Source organism: Protomyctophum bolini (assembly GCF_963924005.1).
Source record: "Protomyctophum bolini genome assembly, chromosome: 17".
Taxonomy (NCBI): domain Eukaryota; kingdom Metazoa; phylum Chordata; class Actinopteri; order Myctophiformes; family Myctophidae; genus Protomyctophum; species Protomyctophum bolini.
This window is the reverse complement of record NC_137878.1, coordinates 28,713,703-28,736,092: the sequence shown is the minus strand read 5'-3', so window position 1 is coordinate 28,736,092 and position 22,390 is coordinate 28,713,703. Positions and strand designations below refer to the sequence as shown.

Genomic DNA, 22,390 nt, shown 5'->3' with positions numbered 1-22,390 from the left:
ACTAGAGCAGAGCTGTCAGACTGAACAATTATAATGGACAGGACTGTTGTGACTATGACAACTAGTACTGTAGGCAGTTGTAAATGTTTATCCAAAATCAGTTGGTAAAATCATCCTCTGCCAAGTGAATAATACATATCCATGTGGAAATATCCAAACTTAATATCCATCAGATGCCTGCCTGCCTGTAGCTAATCAATAACAGTCATAACAATCAAAACCATAAAGTTGTATGTCTGAATTAAAGAACTAAAAGAAATAAAGGTCCTGTAACTGCGTCAGTAATTATTTATACTGTAACCAAACTATTGCAGACAACAAAAAAACTTGATTTTGAAATTAAATTGCAATATCTTTATCTGCCTTAAACTGAATCAAACAAAAATAATAATTAAATTCAAATGAACAATCAAGATGATCACAGAGACACCACAGCGCATGCGTCTCAAGTCCCGGCGGCCCTTTGCCACACAGGCACAGGAAGATTTCAAATACAAATGTTAATGTTCAAACTCTGATTTTGTAAGTCCTGCAACGCAAGTATCAAAAATGTCATCCCAAAAGCAATTAAACAATCATCAAATAAAAAAGCAATGCAAAAGGGAAAGAAGAATATTCCTCACCAGCTCACCCAACCTTCAAGTCAGGATCGAGGCCACAGCAGGGTCCCCTTTGTGCAAAAGCTCTAAAGGGATTCAGAGCGAAACCCTCAGAAATGTTTCTTGACCAAACTTTTCTTCTTCCAGATCTCAAAGTTTTCCGGACCCACTACTCTGTGCTATGGTTTATGAATTTCTCATTATGGTTTAGTATTGGCCTTAAAAGAGTCTCTTTCACAAACCACCACCAAACACTCTTTTTGATACCTACAGTAAATGGAACCGTTGGCCACTTGGCCACCTCACTTCCTGTTACTTTTATAGACATTCCTAGTACCTCACTTCCTGGAACTATTGCTCATGCTTTTCCCCCCACAGCTCCCCCTATGATCAAACCTTATCAACAGAAATGAATGACCATGGTTTAACTTAAATTAAACTACATAAATCAAAATATCTCTTTTGTATACTACATTTCGGGGTTAAATATTCAACCATATTTTGACCAATATATTCCCTTGTTTCGTTCTTTTTTACTTTTCTACCAGAACAGGAAATCCATTTCAACTATTTATTTTTTGTGAATTAATAACTGCAGAGAAATCATCCCTCCAGACTATGTGATACATGTCCTGTGAGGCTATGGACCGGAAAAGGCCAATTGGGCACCTGTCCATCTGGCTTATGGGATTTATACTACTACCTAGCATGTTATAAAGCTCCCGTCTCTCAGGCTTATGGGATGTACCGCTACTAACCGTCTGTACATGCAAAAACTGTAGCAAAAGATGATCACCAAAATATACAGTACATTAATCAACTTGACAACATACCCCTAAACACCAAAATTCACCTATACATGCACCAAAACAAATACTGTGTAGCCCAATACAGTTGCCAGACAAGAATGCTGGAATTGAAAATAACATGTTTTGGGTGATTTAATTGTAACATGTCATCTGTGTATATGGGTTGAGAGACTCATTTGTCTCTTTACTCTCTCTAGTAGTCTACCCATCCCATGCAGATTGTCACATGCACACACAGGTATGAACTGCAAACTTTGGAAAACTACAAGAAGCCATGGCTCCATTGTGCAAAACAGAACTTTGGTTGCTGGCCAAGTCAGAGTTTAAATGAGATTCACATTCTAGTCTGTTTGCCAATAATCATAGTGTCAAATTAGGACAAGGAGATAGGAGAGTTATTTATATCAGAGTTTTGCCCTTTAGTTTGACTAATAGGGTCTCAAAATAAATAACTAAGCAAGGCGAAACTAGAAAGCAGGAAGATGAAGAATAGACGCACTTCTGCTGCTACTTGGGTCAACTTGAAGGCATGGAGGATTGTCTAATGGTGGGTACAGCCCTGTTACTATATCCTTAGTTATTGACATCCTTAGAGCATCAGTACTTTATACTGTATGATGGAAACGAATGTATGTATGTGATATATGAAATTAAGTATTCCTTAAAAAGTCAGAGGAATTCTTCCGAGCACAGGAAATACATTGTTCAAAATATGCAAACTGACTTACAGATGATGAAAACAGATGCACTGTACATTCAGAGAAAAATGGCAAACACCACATTCAGTTGCATTAATAGTACAATGCATTCTTCATTTTAAAACATGTAACAAGTAATTTTGGTTATATTTGTACAGTTAAATTAACCCTGAATCCCCTGTGGATACAGTATGGTAGGCCCTCTCCCTTTTCCCCCTCCAAAACTCTATATACTTTAATACAAGCTCACAAATGTTCGCCCCAGAATACAAAATAGAAAAACACAATGTTATTTTGTGGGGGGGGGGGGGGGGGGGGGTATTACAGCAAGCATGGTGAAAGAATAGGGAGGGCAGACTGTCCAGACTGTAGTATTGACAGCGGAAGACAAGAGTATTGATGAATTGGATTCAGATGATTCAGTCAGATGTTGTCTTTGAAAAGTGTGACCCTACTATGTTTAAGAACTCAACATGGAACACTTGTGTTATGTTACTTATTCCATGACTTTGACTAGTAAAATTGCTACATGTAATTATAAATTACTTTGGAAAATTCAAGCAACGATCATGGGGCATTGGGGCAACAATGTTAGGTTCATCATGGACCTGACTCTACTACAGTAAACTCAGCCGATTCTACTCTATTCGCAAGGAAGAACATTGCAGAAATTAAAACAACCACAGCACTAAAACAATTTAATCATTTATTGTACTTTCTTTATTACTTCTGATAAAAAAAAACATAGTCTTACTTCTCTAAACAGCAGCATTAGACAATGCACAAATAAAACTAATTTTTTAAGTTGAAATAATTATGCTTGAAAATAAAATACAGTATTTGAAATGTCTCATCTTTGTTGTAACTATGTACAATATTTCATAAACGAAAAGTGCATCTATACATTTTCTATAAAAAACGTAATCTACCGATATAAAACAACTTCAGCATATATAAAGCTGCAAGAATACATTTAATTTACTTTTTTAATACTGCATTCTGAGGTGGTTAAGTAATTAAACTCTGCAAGAAATAAAAATGAAAAAGAGAAGCTGCCAATTTCTTCCAGAACAAGCCATTTCTCTAGTAATACGTATAAAAGTCTCCCCAGTGCCCAGATGCTCACAATCTATTTAAAAAATGGCTATAACAAGCACATACAGTAGGCCTATGCAGTGTTTGGAGGTGGACTTCCTAAATGTACAGTAGACTGCCAGGATGGACACCTACCTAGTGGTTGACAAGGAGCCCTGCCCGAAGCAACCACAATCTCCCCTGGCCAAATGGGGACTCCATCCAGAAGTTTGGTTTCCCATACACGGATCAAAATTCGAGTAGGACAAAAAATCTTTGGGATTGCAGCTTTAAATATAGCTGGGAAATTGATTGTGACGACTTAAGGAGGCCTTCATCAGTTTGAACATTACCAGGCTGATGATGGTGTGTATTTTGGACGTACTTCTGAGGGACCAAGCCTCCCTGTACAATCCTTCGTTTGTTTAATTCTGAGACCTGTTTTTACATTCTTAGATTTACACCAACACTGAGGATTATACTGTGTGGGAATGTCTAGCGACATGCAGGGTTTACGAGGTAACTGGGTGTTTGTTTATGGTATTATGGCCTACTGTACATCAGTTTGAGGGCAACAGTAAGACGAAGCCATCTCTGCTCTTCTTGAAGTCTACATTGGTCTGGCCGGCCTTCGTCTCCACGGCTACGGTCTTAGGCTTACCACGCATGTGAACCTGGACGACTGGACTGCAAACCTTCACTGGTAACAGGACTTTCCGCACTCTGAAACATAGACGGATTAGTATTACAGTAGGAAACTTATGAACCATACAGTAAAATCCATAGTAGGTACATAAAGTCTGGCAGTGTACACAGCTACACACATACAAGCACAACACGAACAATACTTGGCTATTAGTCTGAAGTTGAGTAGTCCATGTCCATGGAAACAGAATCGAAGCATCCTCTATTTTCATAGAGGGTGGAGGGGAGGGTGCTGCAGCATATCAAATCTCTTTGGTGGCAGACAGCTAGGAAGAAGACATGTTTGTGCCTGCCAGCGGCACTGTGTCAGCTGAAGAGGATGGCCTGTGATGAAGGCCATGATCTGCACTGAGGTTCACTCTGCCTGGCACCAGCATCCCCAACACCACCCACTCACAATACGTGTTGTGAGCATGCAGCTCTGCTATTTTCACTCTTTTATACATTTGGGTCGTGGGAGAGCTGTTAATGTTTCGGAGTCTTTGACATTATAGACTGGTCAAGCCAGTCTAAGCTTTCTGTTACAGTCTTACTTATGTTGGTACATGGTATACTGTACAGTGTACATTGTTTTGTTTTTAAAAGTACAGGGATATATAAATACATTAATGTTGCTGTCTCCAGGAGAGACAGCTGGAATTTTAAACAATCACCCCTAAATTCACAAAGCGAATGTCGGCCTCTGTGCTAAGCTATCCCAACAGGTGTAGCCTTGGTCTCAAGTACCCCTCCCCCCTCCTCTTCCTCCATCCCCCTTACTCATAACCCCCCACAACCGGCTGTCTCCCCCTTCCGGGGCCGTTGAAACATCCGGCCTAGAAGCCCACTGACCTTGCCCGGGTTTTGATTCGCGTGCGACCCTGCTGACATCTGAGATTCGAGTGGCTAATAAATAGGAAGGGTCCAGTGAAAGTTGACACCGGGCTAAGACAGCCTGAACTTCAGACTAAGCTACAAGCTATGCCTGTGCACAGTTGAGTCTTGTGTTAATTTGCTGTAAGTCTGTATGAATGTACAAATGGAACCAATTGGACCTGTGTGTGGGCATGTGGATGCTGGGCTGAGAGTAGAGCTGTGTGTACATGCTAAAGAGGCGGTCCACACTGCCTGACTATTACTACAGACTTGCTGTTTACGGCTTGTGCTATTACTTTCTCCCCATCATCTTCAGCGCAGAGGGGTGAGGGTGAATATATAAACATGATAAACCCAGCAGTCTGCTGGTTGTCAATGGGGGGCCTCAAGCCAAAATCAAATAATTCACTGCAGTGTGTGGAGAGACAACATCACAGACTTGGGGCGCAACCAACAGCAGTTCATGGAGGAGACTGAAGACCCCCACCCCCCACCATCTCCTCTGCATTGCTGGATTGTGCTAATCCAATGTGAACATATGCCTCTGGTGTCTCCATTGTGGAGAATTATGGGCCATTACATGTGTGAGCTGAATGTGTTGTTGCTTGGCCCTCTGTGCAGTCCCTTTGTGCAGTGGTGGAAACTGGAAAGTATTACTAAGTACATTTACTCAAGTAATGTACTTAAATACAATTCTGATATACTTTAAAATGTTATACTTTTTGCTCGGTTAACTGATAAATGATGATGCACCACTTTTACCCGCTGCAACATTAAAGTGATGACTGCATTACTATTTACAGTCCAATGTTATTATGAAAGGGGCTATTCTGCATAATGAGTACCTTTTAAATGTTACTTGTGTAAAAAATGTACACCTACTGTACATTGTGGTAGTAAAAATGTATTCCACACTGCATGGGGAATCAAATCAACACTGACCCTGCGCAGCACTGGTCGATGCGTACACGATTTTGTGTTTGTACAATGTACACAATGGCCACCCCACATCCCTCAATTTTGGGAAATTATCAACCCAGTCCAAAAGCAGGCCTTTTGCGCAACAGTCAATGGCACATCATTTCATCTGGCTGAAAGTTTAAAGTCCAATCATCCGGATCAACAAAGTTCTCTCCAGGCAGTTTAGTAATCTAATGCCTCTTAAATGATGAGGTGACCCATTACCATCCATCACAAAGACGATGAGGTATTTTCTAACCCATGATAATGTGTTCAGAATAGAGTGCAATATGCACACTGCCAATAACTGTTTTCCAGAATTCTGCCAATGGGGAAGAAAACCTCATCTCGATGAACTTCAATTAAACCCACCCAGAGACTATCCCTCAAGCAAAGCCATTCTTGTTTCAGTAAAAGAGCATGAAAGGGGGAAAACAATCAATGTTTTGTGGTAACTATTAATTCTGAGCCTTAAATAGCTGGGTGTCAGATCATCTGACTAGGCACAGGGCCTTGGGTGTGATGATTATTTTTCTGTGTCTGCTTCTCTTTTTTATCCCACGATTTTTGTAACCCATTTTTTTCACTCAGTGTCAATTATTGTCTAATGTAATCCTGTGAGCTACACTCCCTCCTGCCAACCTGGGGAGAGCAACGGACTGACCTCAAGCTTCATTCAAATGCACGAGGAGTCCAAGCCGCTTCTTATCACCCGACAGGGGGTGGCGGGGGGAGTTTCCCCAGTAGGACGTATACCGTGTGGAAGGAACACGTTATTCCAACCAGTTCCTTTCCCCTCCACCAGGCACCCCAGCTGGTCAGGGGGAAGCAGTTTAGAGACCAGCATTACTGCATGTTTTTTATGAGGGTACCTATACCTACCCTAGGGGACATGAGGAGAATATGCTGACTCCACACAGAAAGGCCCTTTTTCCAACCCCACCTATGGGCACTGATGACATGGAGGAGAGAACACGACCTCAGCGGGAATCGAAATCAGGACCTTCTAGCTGTGAGGCAACAGCGCTAATGATTTGTGCCACCGTGCCGCCACCGTCTGCTTCTAATAATACCACTGGTCCTAGATCAGCGTTGGCGTGTTAAGAATAACTGTCCCAGATCATCACATTAGGCGATCAAGGGATGTCTGGGGGGTTTCCCATTCTTTCCACACACGGACTGATGGACATAATGTACACAGTGTACATTATGTCCATGTGTGTACAACCAAAGCACCCCCCTCTCTCTCTCTCTCTCTCTGAACGGAGACAAAAGGAACCCAACATACAGTATTAGCACTTGAAGACACTGCAATCAATGAGAGAAAAGTATGCTGTAAATGTTTCATACTGTAGCTTTGACTTAGAGCTTGCCACCATGTAAAAAAAAAAGGGAAAGAAAATCAATCGACTTCAAAAGCCAAATTGTATTTCTGTCAAATGACTCAGTTGTTCACTAAATCACTGTTCATCTTTGTCTTATTCCCCTTTATCATTCATATGAATTCATAAACTGAATCCCCATTGCTGTCTGGATTCTCTCGTCCATCAGTGGATTCAGCTTGGGTTATGATTGGTCCTCGAGAGGAGCTCAAACAGGAGAGGTGTCAACAGTTTGACAGAGCAGAGCTAAACCAGATAAAGATCAGGATATCTGCACAGACCACAGTCCCAACAGGAGAAAGAGTGATGGACAAGAGAGATGAGGCGGACTCGATAAATGATTGTTGAACAAGAGTGTGTCAGTAATATAGGCAACACTGTCAGTGGTAGACTGGATTCAAGATCACCAGACTTTGCTAAGTCGAGTTGTGTTATACAGCAGTCAACCTAAGCCTGATTTATACTTCGACATGGTGATTTATACTTTGTATGTTCAGCTTGTAGTTTAGATATGCTATTTTTGCTGCAACAGCGTCGTACGACAGAGTACAAACGAGTAATGTAAAGACATGTTTTGTCATCGGTCTCATGGTGGCGCTATAACGGGCAAATGCAGGGCAACATTTTTTTCCCTGACCTCTAGGGAGTGCGCATACAAAGTTGTACACAGATTGGTGCAGTTATAGGTAAAAAAAACGATTTGGCCTGTTATAGCGCTACCATTTAATGAGGCTGATGTGAAAACATTTAAGTGGCATTTCTTCCACGGCGTAGTTGGAATGTGCATGCGTAATTTCACGGAAATCACACACTGTGTTAATGATTTGAGCCATTTTGTCGTAAACGGGCCAGTCGTGCACACACTTTGTACATAGCCATTTTCCTCAGCTGCCTGACAACCAACACTGGGGCAATGGTAGAATCTGCTGCCCAACTGTATGGTTGACAGTTAGCGGAGGGGTGGGAGTGGGGATGGTGAGGTATCGTGGATAGCGGCTATTTGAGTCATTGGGTGCCAACTGCTATAAGGTTGCTGCTGGGAAGTAGGAGGTGCGAGAGTTAGCACTGTTATAAGTCTTGGCATTGGTCACTGGGACTGACATGTCATAATTATCATCATCAACGGAATTAAAAACAGAAGCTATGTTGCCACCAGCTGGACTTTCTGCCTCCTGGGCAGGAAGCATTCTGAGGAAACATTGGAACTACAGTACAGACACAGTAGTACTATACTGGACTTGTACTGAAGCACAGTTGTGGAGCATAAAGAGCAATGTAACAGCATCAGCTTCAATCACTTCCATGACATTGATTTGTTCTAAAGCCCCATCACAGATTTCTGAGATAAGAGCAAAGCGGTTTATTGCAGCACACTCAGTCAATCACTGAGGTAGCACGGAACTCGCAAAAAATTGATTGTAAATAAGGAAAGATGGTGTAACATTATTAAGGGTTTTTGGCCAAGTGGAACATTGGCTACATCGGAGGAGAAAGCCATGCCAGGTCTTTCACCTGTATACACGTGAGGCAAGTATCTTTCAATAGAATAGAAATAGACGCTTTTCAATTCTCTAAAATACAGGTCAGTTTGGTATGGAAATGCATGCAAAATCTCCACTGTTTCAGGGCTGAGCAATATATTTCATTCATGTTGATAATTGTCATCTAAACAATATGTACATTGCAATAGGTGTAATTGTCTCATTACTCGTTTAATATCGATATTAATCAGACTGGTATCTGCCAGTGAAGAGTATTTAAATTAGCATGATTTGGTCACTAATATTAATTATGAAAAAGGTCACCTATAACTGTACTCAAAGCTTAATCGCAAATTAATAAAGTTAATATAGTTATTGTTTCACATTATGAAATTAAAGTATAAAAAGGTTATTGTTAATGCTTGTGCAGACATTAACCCATGAGATGCTCACAGGGACACAAGGAAATACCTAAACATTGCCAATGCTACAAGTACTACCTATACTTTAGCCATAGGTAGTACAGTAGTACTAAAGTTTAGCCAATGGTCTAGTAAACAGTATAATATGAAATGATACAATGATAAAGTATTTTAATCTTCTGGGATTGTAGATCACAAGTACTTTTTTTGTAAGTTATTCATGTATTTATATAGGAAAAAATCTAATTGTAAAAAGGTGACAGAGCACTTCCTCTTACAAGGTCTCATCTCTCTCTCACTCTCTCTCTCTCTCTCTCTCTCTCTCTCTCAGCAACTTGCACAACAACAACACAATCCAATCAAATCGACTCCTTTCTTCCTTCTGCAATACTAATGTTTGATCATCACTCATCCTGAAATCTGAACATTCCACAATGTTATTTACAGCCCTACATCACCAAGGATATTAAATCCATTTTGTGGACAATGGTCATTAGCTCATTGATCAGCAAGTGTTAATCCCCTTAATCACGCTACACAGAGCAAACCCTATACTTTCATAATGACACTAGAGAGAACTGCTTTAGCAGAGTGTCTTCACAGACTGGACCTTGTCTAAATTTGTGAACACTGGTGGTGTCTACTAGCCTGGCTCCATGCAGTGCTGAATCGCTACCACCATTAAAAAATATGTCCTGGCGAATGGCGATTCAGGTCTGGTGACTCTGCCTATGGCAGCGTCAGTCTCGATCAAAAATCTGATCGCAGCAGCTGATTGGCCATCAGCCCGGTCACTTGACAGCGTGCCCCCACTGCAGTGACTCGCAACCATATCGATCTGGCTATTAAATCGACCTATGATAAATAGTTTCTTTACAGAAAAGACAGGTTTTATAAACCTCATCATCCGACATATTCTACCGCTTTTGTTTACATGCGGACATGCTTGACTGTGTTTGTTTGGTTAGCAACAGGGTTAGCCATAGCCACATGATTGACAACAACGTCATCTGCTTTCCTACTATTCTGATTGGTTGGTATGAACCAATCGCCGAAGACTGCTGCTTTGTGTCAGGCTGTGTGTCAGGCTAGGTGACTACATGAAAGCATAATTTTTTCAAACAGAATAAAGTGGCACAGTGTACACTACAGTACGAGCCCTGGGCGCGTTCCTGGGGGTCTGGATGTTCTAGGGACCCCATGGGGACCCCCACACAGTAACTATTATCATTTCTCGAAGATTCCAAAAATAACAGAGCACAGTACAGTAACTATAAATGTATAGTTGCACCGCTCAGTTCACACAGGTGTGATTTTGAAGTAGTTTTTGCCTTTTTGCCCTAGTACAGTAGGGTTGACAGGAAACGGGGAGAGAGATGGGGGGAAGATACGCAGCAAAGGTCGTCGGGATTACCAACCTAGGTGCCAGGACCGCTAGGCCGGCCCAGGCAGGAAGGCTAGTTTTAAGAACAGGTGACAGTGCTGAGTGGGAGATAAACCCAGGCCAGAAGAGGAAAAATGTGGTCTGGTAGTACATACTGTAGCTCTATCTCTATTTTCTGCTGAAGGGGGATATCCATTCTATGGGACTGAACTGGAGGTTGTTACATGTGCTGGATGTTTTGCTTTTGTATTGGACTCCTATGGCAATGGCATCCTTGTGCGAGTTGAGCACACAATTTGTTTTAGACTTCAATCACGTTACCGTGCCATCTGAGAGACAAGAACATTCTTCAGGACGGGAATCCCTTTTGGTGTTTTTACCCTTCAAGACGGGCACCCTTCAAGACGGGCAAACCCAAGTTTTTCAGAAAGCTTGGGTCAGGATTTACAAGGCGTTTTTAGAATCGGCCTCAGTCCTAAATGGGTTAAGGACAGCCACTGAGGGAGTGAGGGAGATGAGAGAGAGAGCGGGATCTATTTCAGGCAAAGATGACGCCTTTCATGACCTAAAAAGCTAGTTGAGTTTCAAAAAGACAGGAGCCATTTGGACAGATTCCAAGTCTATAATGAGTGACGCTCACATCCAAGAAAGGTCACGGAGAGGGCCAGCCAGTAACGCCAACATTTCCCTAACAGTGGGTCGGGACCCATTTATGGTTCATGGACCAATTTTTATGGGTCACAACTCAAGTATAAAATCCCATTTTCTTACTACATTGATTTTTTAATATAAAAATAAACAAACAAATCTAAGAAAATAGATACATACATAAATAATAATCATAATAATAATTAAGAAGTAAGTCTAATTTCCCTTTTGCGTCTCGAGCTAAAAAGTTTGGAAACCACTGCTCTAACAGTCACAGATTACGGTGTGTGTGCGTGCGTGCGTGCGTGTGTGTGTGTGTGTGTGTGTGTGTGTGTGTGTGTGTGTGTGCGTCCGTGCGTGTTTGTGTGTGCGCATGTGTAGCAGGACCTAAATTAGTAAAAACAACATTCATATGAGAACCGTATGGCATCACAGGAGGTGATGCCATATGGGTTGGGTCTTGGGTGGGGTTCTACCAAATCAAGTAGGTGTATGAAGTTGAACCTACTGTATAAGGACGTATTTCTTACTGGTGTGTCTATGGGTATGGATCTCAGAATGTGCTACACACTGGTGGATGACACAATACTGAGTTTATAAAACGTATTTGTCAGTACAAAAGAGCATGCTGTTTTATTCAAAACATTAACCAATTGCACAATAAACGCAGTAACTTTTGCTAATGCCATAAAGGTTCTATGACCATGTATCGACAGTATTTTACCGAAACACTCAATCACTGACACGACACACAATACTGCATTCCTACAGAAAATGCCAGCCTAGCAATAATATAATTTTAAAGCAGACAAACAATGTACAACATGCCAAACACATTAGTCACTACATCAATCAATACGCTGTGAACACTGCAGCATCCTTCAATAAAACAGTCAATATCTAAATAATAAAATAATAATTGACTCTCAGATGAGGTTTACTGCTTGAAGAGCAGTAAAACATGGCTTTTTATTAGATGCCAGCAGTTAGCCAATTTCTCTGTCATAACTTCACGCTGGATCGACAATCTTTTCTCAAGCAGCAGTCTGCCAATATTTATTTCATTGCATTTCGTTTTTACTCAAGAGATAAAGTGCTAAAATGTAATGATTAGCATTTCTATAGCTACAAACTCTGTCCTGCATTAGCCAATTAGGAGGCGGCAACAAACTTAAAAAAAAATATCTGAATTTTGGGAAATTCAACAGCAAACATGGCTAAATATTTCCACACATGTGGAGGGAATGGGAAATAAGAACACATTGCAGCACACAGATTTCAGTTTTAATGTTGTGGGGAAAGAAAACTCTTATAGATAGTGCTGAATGAGATTCTAGAAAGCCACCATCAGTGTGTATTATTATTGCAAAGGTATGGCGAATCATATCCTAAATCCTGTCATAGCCTAGTCATATCCATCCAGCTGTCCTAGCAGATGGCCCCTGAGAGAATAACCCCCACATCCCCTGGCGCCCCATCTCTGTCTTTTTCTCTAGACTTAAGCATTCACATTCACACACATGCAGAGACATTCACATGCACACTCACAAACATACAGGCGAGAGAGGGAGAGAGAGAGTTAGAGAGAGAGAGAGAGAGAGAGAGAGAGAGAGAGAGATAAACAAAGCTGACTCCTACATGTCGACAGCTAAGACCCAGGTGACAAGGAGAGAGAAAACTAGAAAGAGAGGGATGAGAGTAGGAGGGAAAGGGGAGAACGTGGAGAAAGGAGACACATGAATAAAAGGAGAATAGAAGAATCTATTCTGCCGAGGGACCAAGAGCCTGCATGCCAAACAACAGAGAGCCACAGTATAGTATTGAAGACAGCTTTACACTTGAACAGCTAATACCGCTTTCACTGATGACCCACTTTTGTACAACCCTCGTCTCTAGCACGTTTTCTATTCACCTATTAATCTATTAACAGTTTTCTGAAAAACATTATGTTGGAATATTAGTGGTGCTCAAGGACACTCTCCTGCGTTTGTTGCCAGTCCCCATATCAAAATATTTTGTTCCAAGGGCCCTTCAGAAGCAAAGATTTTAGCTAAAAATCTACAAACTCATGAGCTTGTAGATCTGCCATTTTTGAATGGCCAAAGTATAAAATGACCTGTGACCTCAATGACCCTCTCATGCTTTCCCCGTTTCAATGGGTTAACACTCAAATGCAGATATAGTTCCCCCGTTAAAGTACTGTATGTGTAATTGTGGGAAACAAAAAGGGTCAGAATGAGAGACTGCAAAATGTGGCACACGCTCACACGGGCAAATACAGCATTGCTCCACTGACTGTTTCCTCCCCTGACCAACATCCTTCATGTGTACACTGAAAAGACTTGTACATGACTCCCATGGCCCCGATTATCAACTTCCAAGCAGAGGGAAAGTAGCACGTGAGTGTGTGTGTGTGTGTGTGTGTGTGTGTGTGTGTGTGTGTGTGTGTGTGAGAGAGAGAGTTAAAGCTAAATAAGTTTCTTTTTGCAGAGTTTTTCTTTTTTCATGATTTCTTCTGCGCAATTTTATTCTCTTAGTTTTCGGTTTTATTATCATTTCCTTTCTTCTTTCTTGGAATAAAATGTCCTTTTAGAATGTTTTAATGTCACAATGCTTCATGATTTGTGTGAAGCACTTGCCTTGTTGAAATGTGTTGTACAAATAAACATGCCATGTGTGGGTGTGCACGTGCGTGTGTGTGTGTGTGTGTGTGTGTGTGTGTGTGTGTGTGTGTGTGTGTGTGTGTGTGTGACTGTGTGTGACTGTGTGTGTGTGTGTGTGTGTGTGTGTGTGTGTGTGTCGCACACATTGTCATTCACCCCTCTCCTAAAACACACACACTTCCCACACCACACTTACGGAGCTCACGTCTGACTTTGTCTCTATATCTCCTTTTGACAAGGAGCCTGTGGGGGTCAAGACCCCGGCATTCACCCCCAGATGGTGGCACAAAGACAGGCGGAGGCCGACAGAGGTACACAGCGATACACTGATCGGCCTCATCTCAATGGCCCATGGCCCCATGACGCCCGCCTGCCGGCCTGCCTGCCTGCCTGCCTCCCACCCTACCAGAGCCAGGCAGCTGCCACAGGGGTCCCAAATGGCACGAGTCCCTCCCCCCAAACCAAACACAGACCAAAAGTCTACGACATATACTCACACATGGGGAACGCACTCATAAAACTCACAAAAGCTTGCCTGCAAAACCCCATAACCGGTGGCTATGTCAAAAACACCCCTACGACGAGAGTCGTAAAAGTGTTAATGTGTCCATTTGTAACTCTCAGAGTAAAATTAACACAGAGGATCCAATTTATAGTGTGTTAGGGTTTTGGAATGAGCGCCACGATGAAACCTGCATGAGAGATACGGTCTAGTAGTGTGTGTTTGTATTGTATCGAGTCTGTATGATCCTGAATGGATTTGGGGGGGATTAAGACTTAGGGAACCAATCAATTTTGACAGAGAACTATTTCAGTAGGCTTATGACGACACGTGTGCACAGCCATGCGGGCACACATGCATGCACATGCAAAATTATGTAGACACACAAAAGGATATCACTCACACACACACACACACACACACACACACACACACACACACACACACACACACACACTTAACAACCTTGCATCGATTGGTAATTTTATAAACTCATTATTGTTTATATGTATGTAATCTCGGCATCATTGTAAATGAGGGTCTCCCTCAATGATCTCTCCAATAATTTAAATAAAGGTTGAATGAATGAATGTGTGTGTGTGTGTGTGTGTGTGTGTGTGTGTGTGTGTGTGTGTGTGTGTGTGTGTGTGTGTGTGTGTGTGTGTGTGTGTGTGTGTGTGTGTGTGTGTGTGTGTGTGTGTGTGTGTGTGTGTGTGTGTGTGTGTGTGCGTGCGTGCGTGTATATATATATATATATAGTCTTACTTGTGGGTGGTGTTTCTACCACATATCGTGTCATCAAAGCCTAAATCCATTAATCTAGCATACTTTAACAATGAAGTAAATGTTATTCCTGGCATTTGTCACTGTCATAGTTCCGTCTACGTCCGTTTCCTGCTGTGAATAACCAGCGTGAAATTAATTGGCGGTGGTGACATTCTGTCACTGCCATGTATGAATCTGATCTATCAACAATGTTTATAAATCTGTTTCACATTCATCACAGTGTGGCCACGAGTGGTCACAAGTTCACAACAAGTGCGTATACATGTGCATGTGTGTATAGACGTATACATTTAGAGTAAAATGTTTGCTCAATGGTCATCACTGTGAAATGTTTGATTAAGGCCCCTGAAACCGTCTATGGCTGTGGTTTAGCTTGTGCCAGGGACCCCTCAAACAAGATTAGTAGTGTTCGACTTTTTCCAAGATTTCTCAAAAAGGATTGGCTATTTCTGAATAGCTGTATATACAAGTAAGACGCACAAATGCGGGAAGCGAACGCAGCTCGTAAATTGCAACAATTAGAATAAATTACATACTTTTTTTTCTTTAAGTTTTCCTTTTTTTGTCTCTTTTTGTTTAAGTGTTTTACTGTGTGTGTGTGTGTGTGTGTGTGTGTGTGTGTGTGTGTGTGTGTGTGTGTGTGTGTGTGTGTGTGTGTGTGCGCGTGTGTGTGTGTGTGTGTGTGTATGTGTGTGTGCGACAGAGACACACAGACAGACAGACATGATCTGCAGGGTCTCATAGTTAGTGCTCATTGCGTTCGCAAAAATAGCGTTTTGTCTGCTAGGGACACCACCCCCCTGGTCTATGGAGACAACATTGTGATAACACCACTCACCGTGTGAAGTGGTCAACCAGCGTGCCCACCAGCTCACCCACGCGGTCCCGGTTGGGGCATAACTCCCCCCTCTGTAGGCACAGCACAACATCATCCTGGGAGGTCGTGTGCAGCGCCACCATCTGGTCAGCCCCACTGGTCACGCTCAGTCCTGTTAACTAAAGGGAACAAACAAAGTACATGATTAGAGTAAACGCCAGCATAGACAACCACCACAATTTAGCATTTTTATTTGTGTGGACAGTTGGACTATTACTATATGTGAGTACCGGTAGTTTGTTTATTATGTGAGTATAGTTCATTTTTGTATGTATCTTCTTTGCATTCCTGTGAAACTTTCCTGTATATGATATGTGCTGTACAAATACATTTTGACTTGACAGTGACAAGAGTCACTGTAATTTACTTAATAATCTATATACAGTACCTGCGTACATTATACAGTACATCGATCAATATTTGCTCAGCCTAACACAATACAACAAGGCTTATCCTGGACCAAAAGCAGGTTAGGAATGATGTCAAACAGATTAGTTTGGTCTAATTTAAGTGGGGTGAATGTAATTCTTCCCACAGTGCACGTGTGTGGGAAAGGGGGTCATGAGTTGTTGTGGCCCAGTTGGAACTATGCATGCACAGATTTAGAAGGGCCAAGCAGAGCAAGACAAGAGGGAGAAAAGAGAGGGGAGGGGGGGGGCAGATAGAGAGACCAAGAGGGATGGATAGTTGGAGGATGGAAAAGAGAAAGACAGCCAGATTCAAAAGAAGGTGAAGTTACATAATAGATTGTAGAAATAGATCTCGGAGAAAGGAAAGAAAGCTGATGGAACTAAGCCTCTTATAGCTTGCTGGGATGAGCCCACTACAAACGCAGGTTAATCCACTCCAGAGGGACCTATGGGGGCTGTTCCTTGTGTTATCAGGACAGTGGTTCTGGGACAACCTGTCCTTCAACGCTACGGAACACTGATGGGGTTATGTCGGAACGAATATACGGAAAAGACATTGTCATATTCATCAATGCAGAGGTTATCAGGACTCGCTGATTTAAGTACAATGGTATGTTACACCATGTTTGGGCACAATTATTTTGTCTCCACAAAAACCTGTGATCATCCGGAAAATTCTGGTGGTTCTATGCTCTAGAATGATTATACGAAAATAATGCGTGTTTGTGATGTGAACGGAAATGTTGTATGTGCTCTTACTCTGGGGCATCCGTCTTTCGATGCAATATAATAAGGTATTCCATTCCATGTATATAATATAAGATCATTTTCATGCTCAAAATATGACCTGGGGTATTTCATAACGACTTGTATGTGTTTCAATTTAAAAGTTATATTACTAACATTATTTTGTTTGTTATTGATGATATTGAATTTTGTTGTTATTCTGTTGCCGTTTTTACATTTATGTTCAATAAACTATTCAATCAATCAAATACACATCTGGTTAATGTAAGACTTAAGAGGCCATTATTAATTTGTCCCATTCTTCCATAGCATTTTCTCCACAAGGTTACCCTTCCAACACCAAGATAAAAAAATGCCGGGCAACCACGTTAAATCTCAAGTCTCACTCCGACCTGATAATATCAACTCCATTTTGAGTTTTGGCGCTTAATGGTATCAGCTACTGCCGTACATATTGACTGTTTTGAACTCTCTGGAATTGTTCTTGGAAAGTCTGTGCTGTCTCATTATGTTATGCAGGTTTCATGTTTTAAGCTCAAATCCTTTTGTACTGTTCTTATTGAACATGTAGTGCATGTAAAAAAAAACATGCATGATTCTTCCATCAAGGAAACACGCACACACACGTGTCTATTCTACATCTGCGAAAAGAAAAGCCTGGTCACAACGTAAGGCAGAGAAGCATAAAGAAAAGCCTGGTCACAACGTAAGGCAGAGAAGCATAAAGAAAAGCCTGGTCACAACGTAAGGCAGAGAAGCATAAAGTAAAGCCTGGTCACAACGTAAGGCAGAGAAGCTATCGGCGGATGTATCTTCCGGAACATCCATCAGATGTATTTCCCCCGGATACGATATTTTCCCGACCAATCACAACACTTGAAAATGTAAACTGATTTGTAAAGCATCAACGTCATTTCCTTGGGCGATACTTCCGCTAAAATCCCGCAACTTCCGCCCAATCAAAATAAGTCTTTACTCGCTCCACACACACACACACACACACACACACACACACACACACACACACACACACACACACTTAAGTAAGCTAAATAAAGTGGGTTTAACCACATTCACAATATCATTATGATTATATAATAGATAGTTAATAGTAATAGTTTAGATAGATTGAATAGATAGTTCATAGATTGTACTCCAACGTATTATTGCACACTTCACAATCAAATGCCACTGTTGCCATCGTCAGCACAGGTACTGACAGTTAAGTGTGCGTGCTCTCTACAGTATCACCCTGTCACATCTGGCTCTCTCTCTGTCTGCCTACCCCTCTCTCTTTAAACTGAACCCCTGAACCCCTTCTTATCTCTTCTCCACTCCCATGGTCCCCTTGTCCTTCAAAGCCCAAACCCGTCAGATACCTGATCCAATTTCTCAGATCAGTGCATGCATGATACTGCTGCAGTCGCAGTGTGACCACAGACTAACATATTAAAAACATATTGTACACACACACATGTGGCCACAGGGAGTACAGCCGTACCATTCCACTCCCTCACCGGTACCGAGAAATGTAGGTCAGACCCCTCACACTGTCTACCAGCAGACCAAAGCAACCATCGCTCCCTTCACCTCTCCCTCCCACAACAGCTGTGTTACCAACAATCACATGAATGCTTTAATCATTGCGCTCACTGCAGTGGCATTGCATTAAACTTTAATGCAATGCCACTGCAGTGAGTGTAATCGAAGTACGTATATGAAATGCTTACTTGTGACTCATAAGTCCCACGTAGCCTATATAGAAAATTAGAAACGTAGACCTATATTAATCCCGATGGGCGACCCGGTGACATTCTGATTACGAGACAGTCCCTTTACCCACTAAGCTACGGCCGGCCTTCATAATAATTGATATTTGCATCATTAAGTGATTGTGACAAAAGGTTGAGTGGCTAAGTCGGTGTACGTGTTGGTGTATGTGGGTCATTTTCTGTATTATACATGAGCATACTTACAATATCTAAGGGAAGCCTTTTCAGAACTTTGTACTGTTTCTTTGGCCCCAGTTCGTAAATGTTCTTGTCTGTGAGAAGCAATACACGGTCTGTGGTTTTGTTGAAAACAAAACCACAGTTTACCTAAGTTTGGAGGAGGAGGAGAGAAGATGAAATTAAACAGAATCACTGCACATTTTGTTCAGGCTTACCAATTCCTATATTACTAACAAGTAGAAAGTTTTTTGGCGTGCCACCATTTTCTTTGCTGACAGCAAAAAAGAGATTTCATTGTTCATACAAAGACTATGAATACCAAGATATAATGTTCTACTAAATCTATTAAAGCTCTATTTCTTGTTCATCCATCCACAGTATCACTAGTGCTCTCATATGGTCTAATAGGCTTTGGTTTAAGTGGTCCCTACTCCCAACATTTGGTGGAGGCCCATTTTCTCATTTGATAAGGAAAACGTGCTCATTATTACCCACAGCTGCAGTGAACTGATAAGCATACTTTCAGCACAAGGTATAATAATGTGCAAAATCATAACTTAACTCCAACTGATTTATGAATTAAGTTATTTTCCAATCTAAAAGTTGGGATGTGAAAGAATCTGGGCTAAAGCTGAAATCATCTGACTTTGTAATTATGTCTTGGATGATTAACAACTCCATTCTCACTCCCCTGCTGTGATCTTTATTTGGACTGAAGTACTGTTGGAAGATAGACTCATACAGAGCAACAGCTTTATAATGGGCCTTGTGAACAGCCGGAGGCATGGGGGGGCTAAATGTCGGAGTGAGAAAAACAACCCAAGGGCTAAATTGAAAACACAAAAGACTGAAACTCCTCGTGGCAACAAATAGACACTGCAATGTCTGCACAAATTCAATACATACTTTCCTACAGAAGCCAGAGAAGAGGACCTGGCTGTACTGGTCTTTGTTCCTTAGATCCTTGGACGCCCTGATGAAGTTGTGGCTAGTCTGAGGGCAGTCCCTCGCCTGTATGGAAACCAAATACCCCAGATTACACAGTGGTGGAATAATGTATTTTTTTACTTAAGTAAAAGTATCAATACTTTTTGTAGAAGTAAATGGCTGGAATTCAGAATTTAATAGAGCAAAAGTACAACAGTATTGGTATCAACATGTATTTAAAGTACTAAAAATATTGAAATTGAAATGTAGTGAAGTAGATGGAAAGGGAAACTGTAAAAGTATAGAAATTTGGAAATTCTCCAGTAAAGTACTGCACTTGAGTACTTGTACTTGGTTACTTTCCACCACTGATGGAAACCAAAGACCCTGCTGTGTATTACATGAAGCAGACTACTGCCACCTGCACTTGAGTACTTGTACTTGGTTACTTTCCACCACTGATGGAAACCAAAGACCCTGTTGTATTACATGAAGCAGACTACTGCCACCAACTTCTGATGGGATAGGATAGCATCTCCTTGTTAGTCATAAAACTCTCCATAACCTCTCACAGACTCTTTCAAGCCATATAACGCTCCGATTCTATAAGGAGCAGATCAAAGCTGCAAGCCCCGGGCTGCCGTTACCAGACACGGCCTCTGACGGGCCTTTAGAAGCAGGAACAGGACTGCTGATACTAGAGCACAGCGTCTTTATGACAAGTACAGTGGGAGCAGTGAAAGAGTGAAACCTAACACTGTGTCAAATGCTGCTCCAATAAAATGGACGACTGCATAAAAGTAAAGGGTCGCTCGGGTCCGATTATCTGAGTGGAAATCCCAGAGTGTAAAAAGTAGCCCCAAAATTATGGCTAACTGTTAATCTGTCCTGACAGACTTGATAACCACTCCATTGTGTGGCTTTGTGTGTACGTATTTGAGAACTGAGAACCGTGGGCAAGCATGCATCATCATCATCATGATAAAGAGCACCGCTAGATGATTAGGCCAAATAGTTGACAATAAGAGGGAATTGCTTGTAAATAATAAACCAGGCTGTGTCTTGTTAACTGTGATCCTTCGCAGGGCGAGTTGGAGGCTGTGAAGACGAGGCACCCCAAAGTCACGGCCCACGGACAGACTGGCGGAAAGATGCATGGCTTCCAGCAGAAATGTTCCCGGCCCCTCAAGGCGTATAGTATACCCTCAAGGCCACCAACCCCATATTAACCCTGAAATGAGCCGAGCATGAAACCCATTAGTGCAGGGCTGTGTTCATAAGTGCCGTCAGCCAGACCTTATCATCAGTCATACTGATGCGGTTTACTCTCGAGCTCATCACATGTACAGATGATGCATTCACTTAGAATGGGATTCTGTCACTGACTGATGTCATCCTATTCAGAAACTACGTTTTACACAAGGCAGATTTTCCGCCATTTAGAATTTTCTTCAAAACACCTTTTTGCTCTTCCATCAAATCTCAGCAATATCGGTAAGCAATTCCATTTTCATCCATAGGGGGCGCCCCCTCCTAATTACTTACACATGATCAGAGGAGTGACTTGACATTGTAATTGGCTAGCTAAATCAGTGGGAGGCGCCTACATTTGGTGGTTGGCCTTCGAGCCAACCACACTTTGCAAACCGCAATTTCCCCAGAATTGCACCTTTCCTGTACTACTTTCCCAACGGGCAAGTGCCTCTGCCTCTGTATGTTTATTGATTTTAACAACACATAGACAATCAACACACATACACAACAAAAACATAAAAACAAACAAGGCATATTACGTTTGATTGGTAGTCTCGTTCCCAGGCTCGCCCAACACCCCAGTCCTTCCTTTCCCCAGCCAGAGCGCCCATAGCGGCCACCTTAGCCCGCACTTCTGCCATGTCAGATGGAGGGATGTTCTTCACTATCTGCCTTGCCCACCACCTGACCAACGGGAATGTAAAAGAAAAAGGGAAGACGGAAATAAACTTTTAGCTGCAATGACAAAACATACCCAATCCCCCACTGAAATATAAACATACACGGTCACATGCACGTACACACGCATGTACACACGGTCACACGCACCGAAAGACGGGTGGACCAGTGTACATGCATGCATGCACAATCACACACACACACAAACACACAAAATTTGCATATAGATAGATATCCAATCTCCTCACATGCATAAAATATTGAATAAGTTCGGACCTACGATGCAGCATAACTGTGATGTTGTGGAACTGAGCCAGTGCGGCGGGAGGGGAGGGCCACTCCACACTCTTTCCATAGTCGGCCATCGTGCGCACGTTAGCAAACCTGCTCTCCACCTCCCAGAAGTGAGCCTTGACCTTGTAGCGCTTATAGCAGCCCATGATGGTGTAAATGGCTCTCATGCGCCGGCACCTCATACGGGCCAGAGCACCACGCCAAACCTAGATGATGGAGTTGAAGGGTAAGCGACAGAAAAAAACCAGACAGAAAACATGAGGGGATAAGTGAAAGATTGAAT

At 42.0% G+C, this 22,390-nt stretch overlaps 1 protein-coding gene across 1 annotated transcript in view; it reads right to left on the bottom strand.

The window, feature by feature from the left end:
• Positions 1-2,445: 2,445 nt before the first annotated feature.
• myo1g (myosin IG) overlaps positions 2,446-22,390 on the bottom strand; it is a 36,757-nt gene continuing 16,812 nt past the window's right edge. Inside the window, exons 17-22 of the mRNA XM_080788280.1 lie at positions 22,090-22,313; positions 21,675-21,819; positions 19,861-19,965; positions 18,979-19,101; positions 15,807-15,964; positions 2,446-3,903 (exon numbers count right to left, since the gene is read on the bottom strand). Coding sequence (XP_080644406.1) covers positions 3,741-3,903; positions 15,807-15,964; positions 18,979-19,101; positions 19,861-19,965; positions 21,675-21,819; positions 22,090-22,313 — 918 coding nt within the window. The 3' untranslated portion in view covers positions 2,446-3,740. The remainder of the gene's footprint in view (positions 3,904-15,806; positions 15,965-18,978; positions 19,102-19,860; positions 19,966-21,674; positions 21,820-22,089; positions 22,314-22,390) is intronic.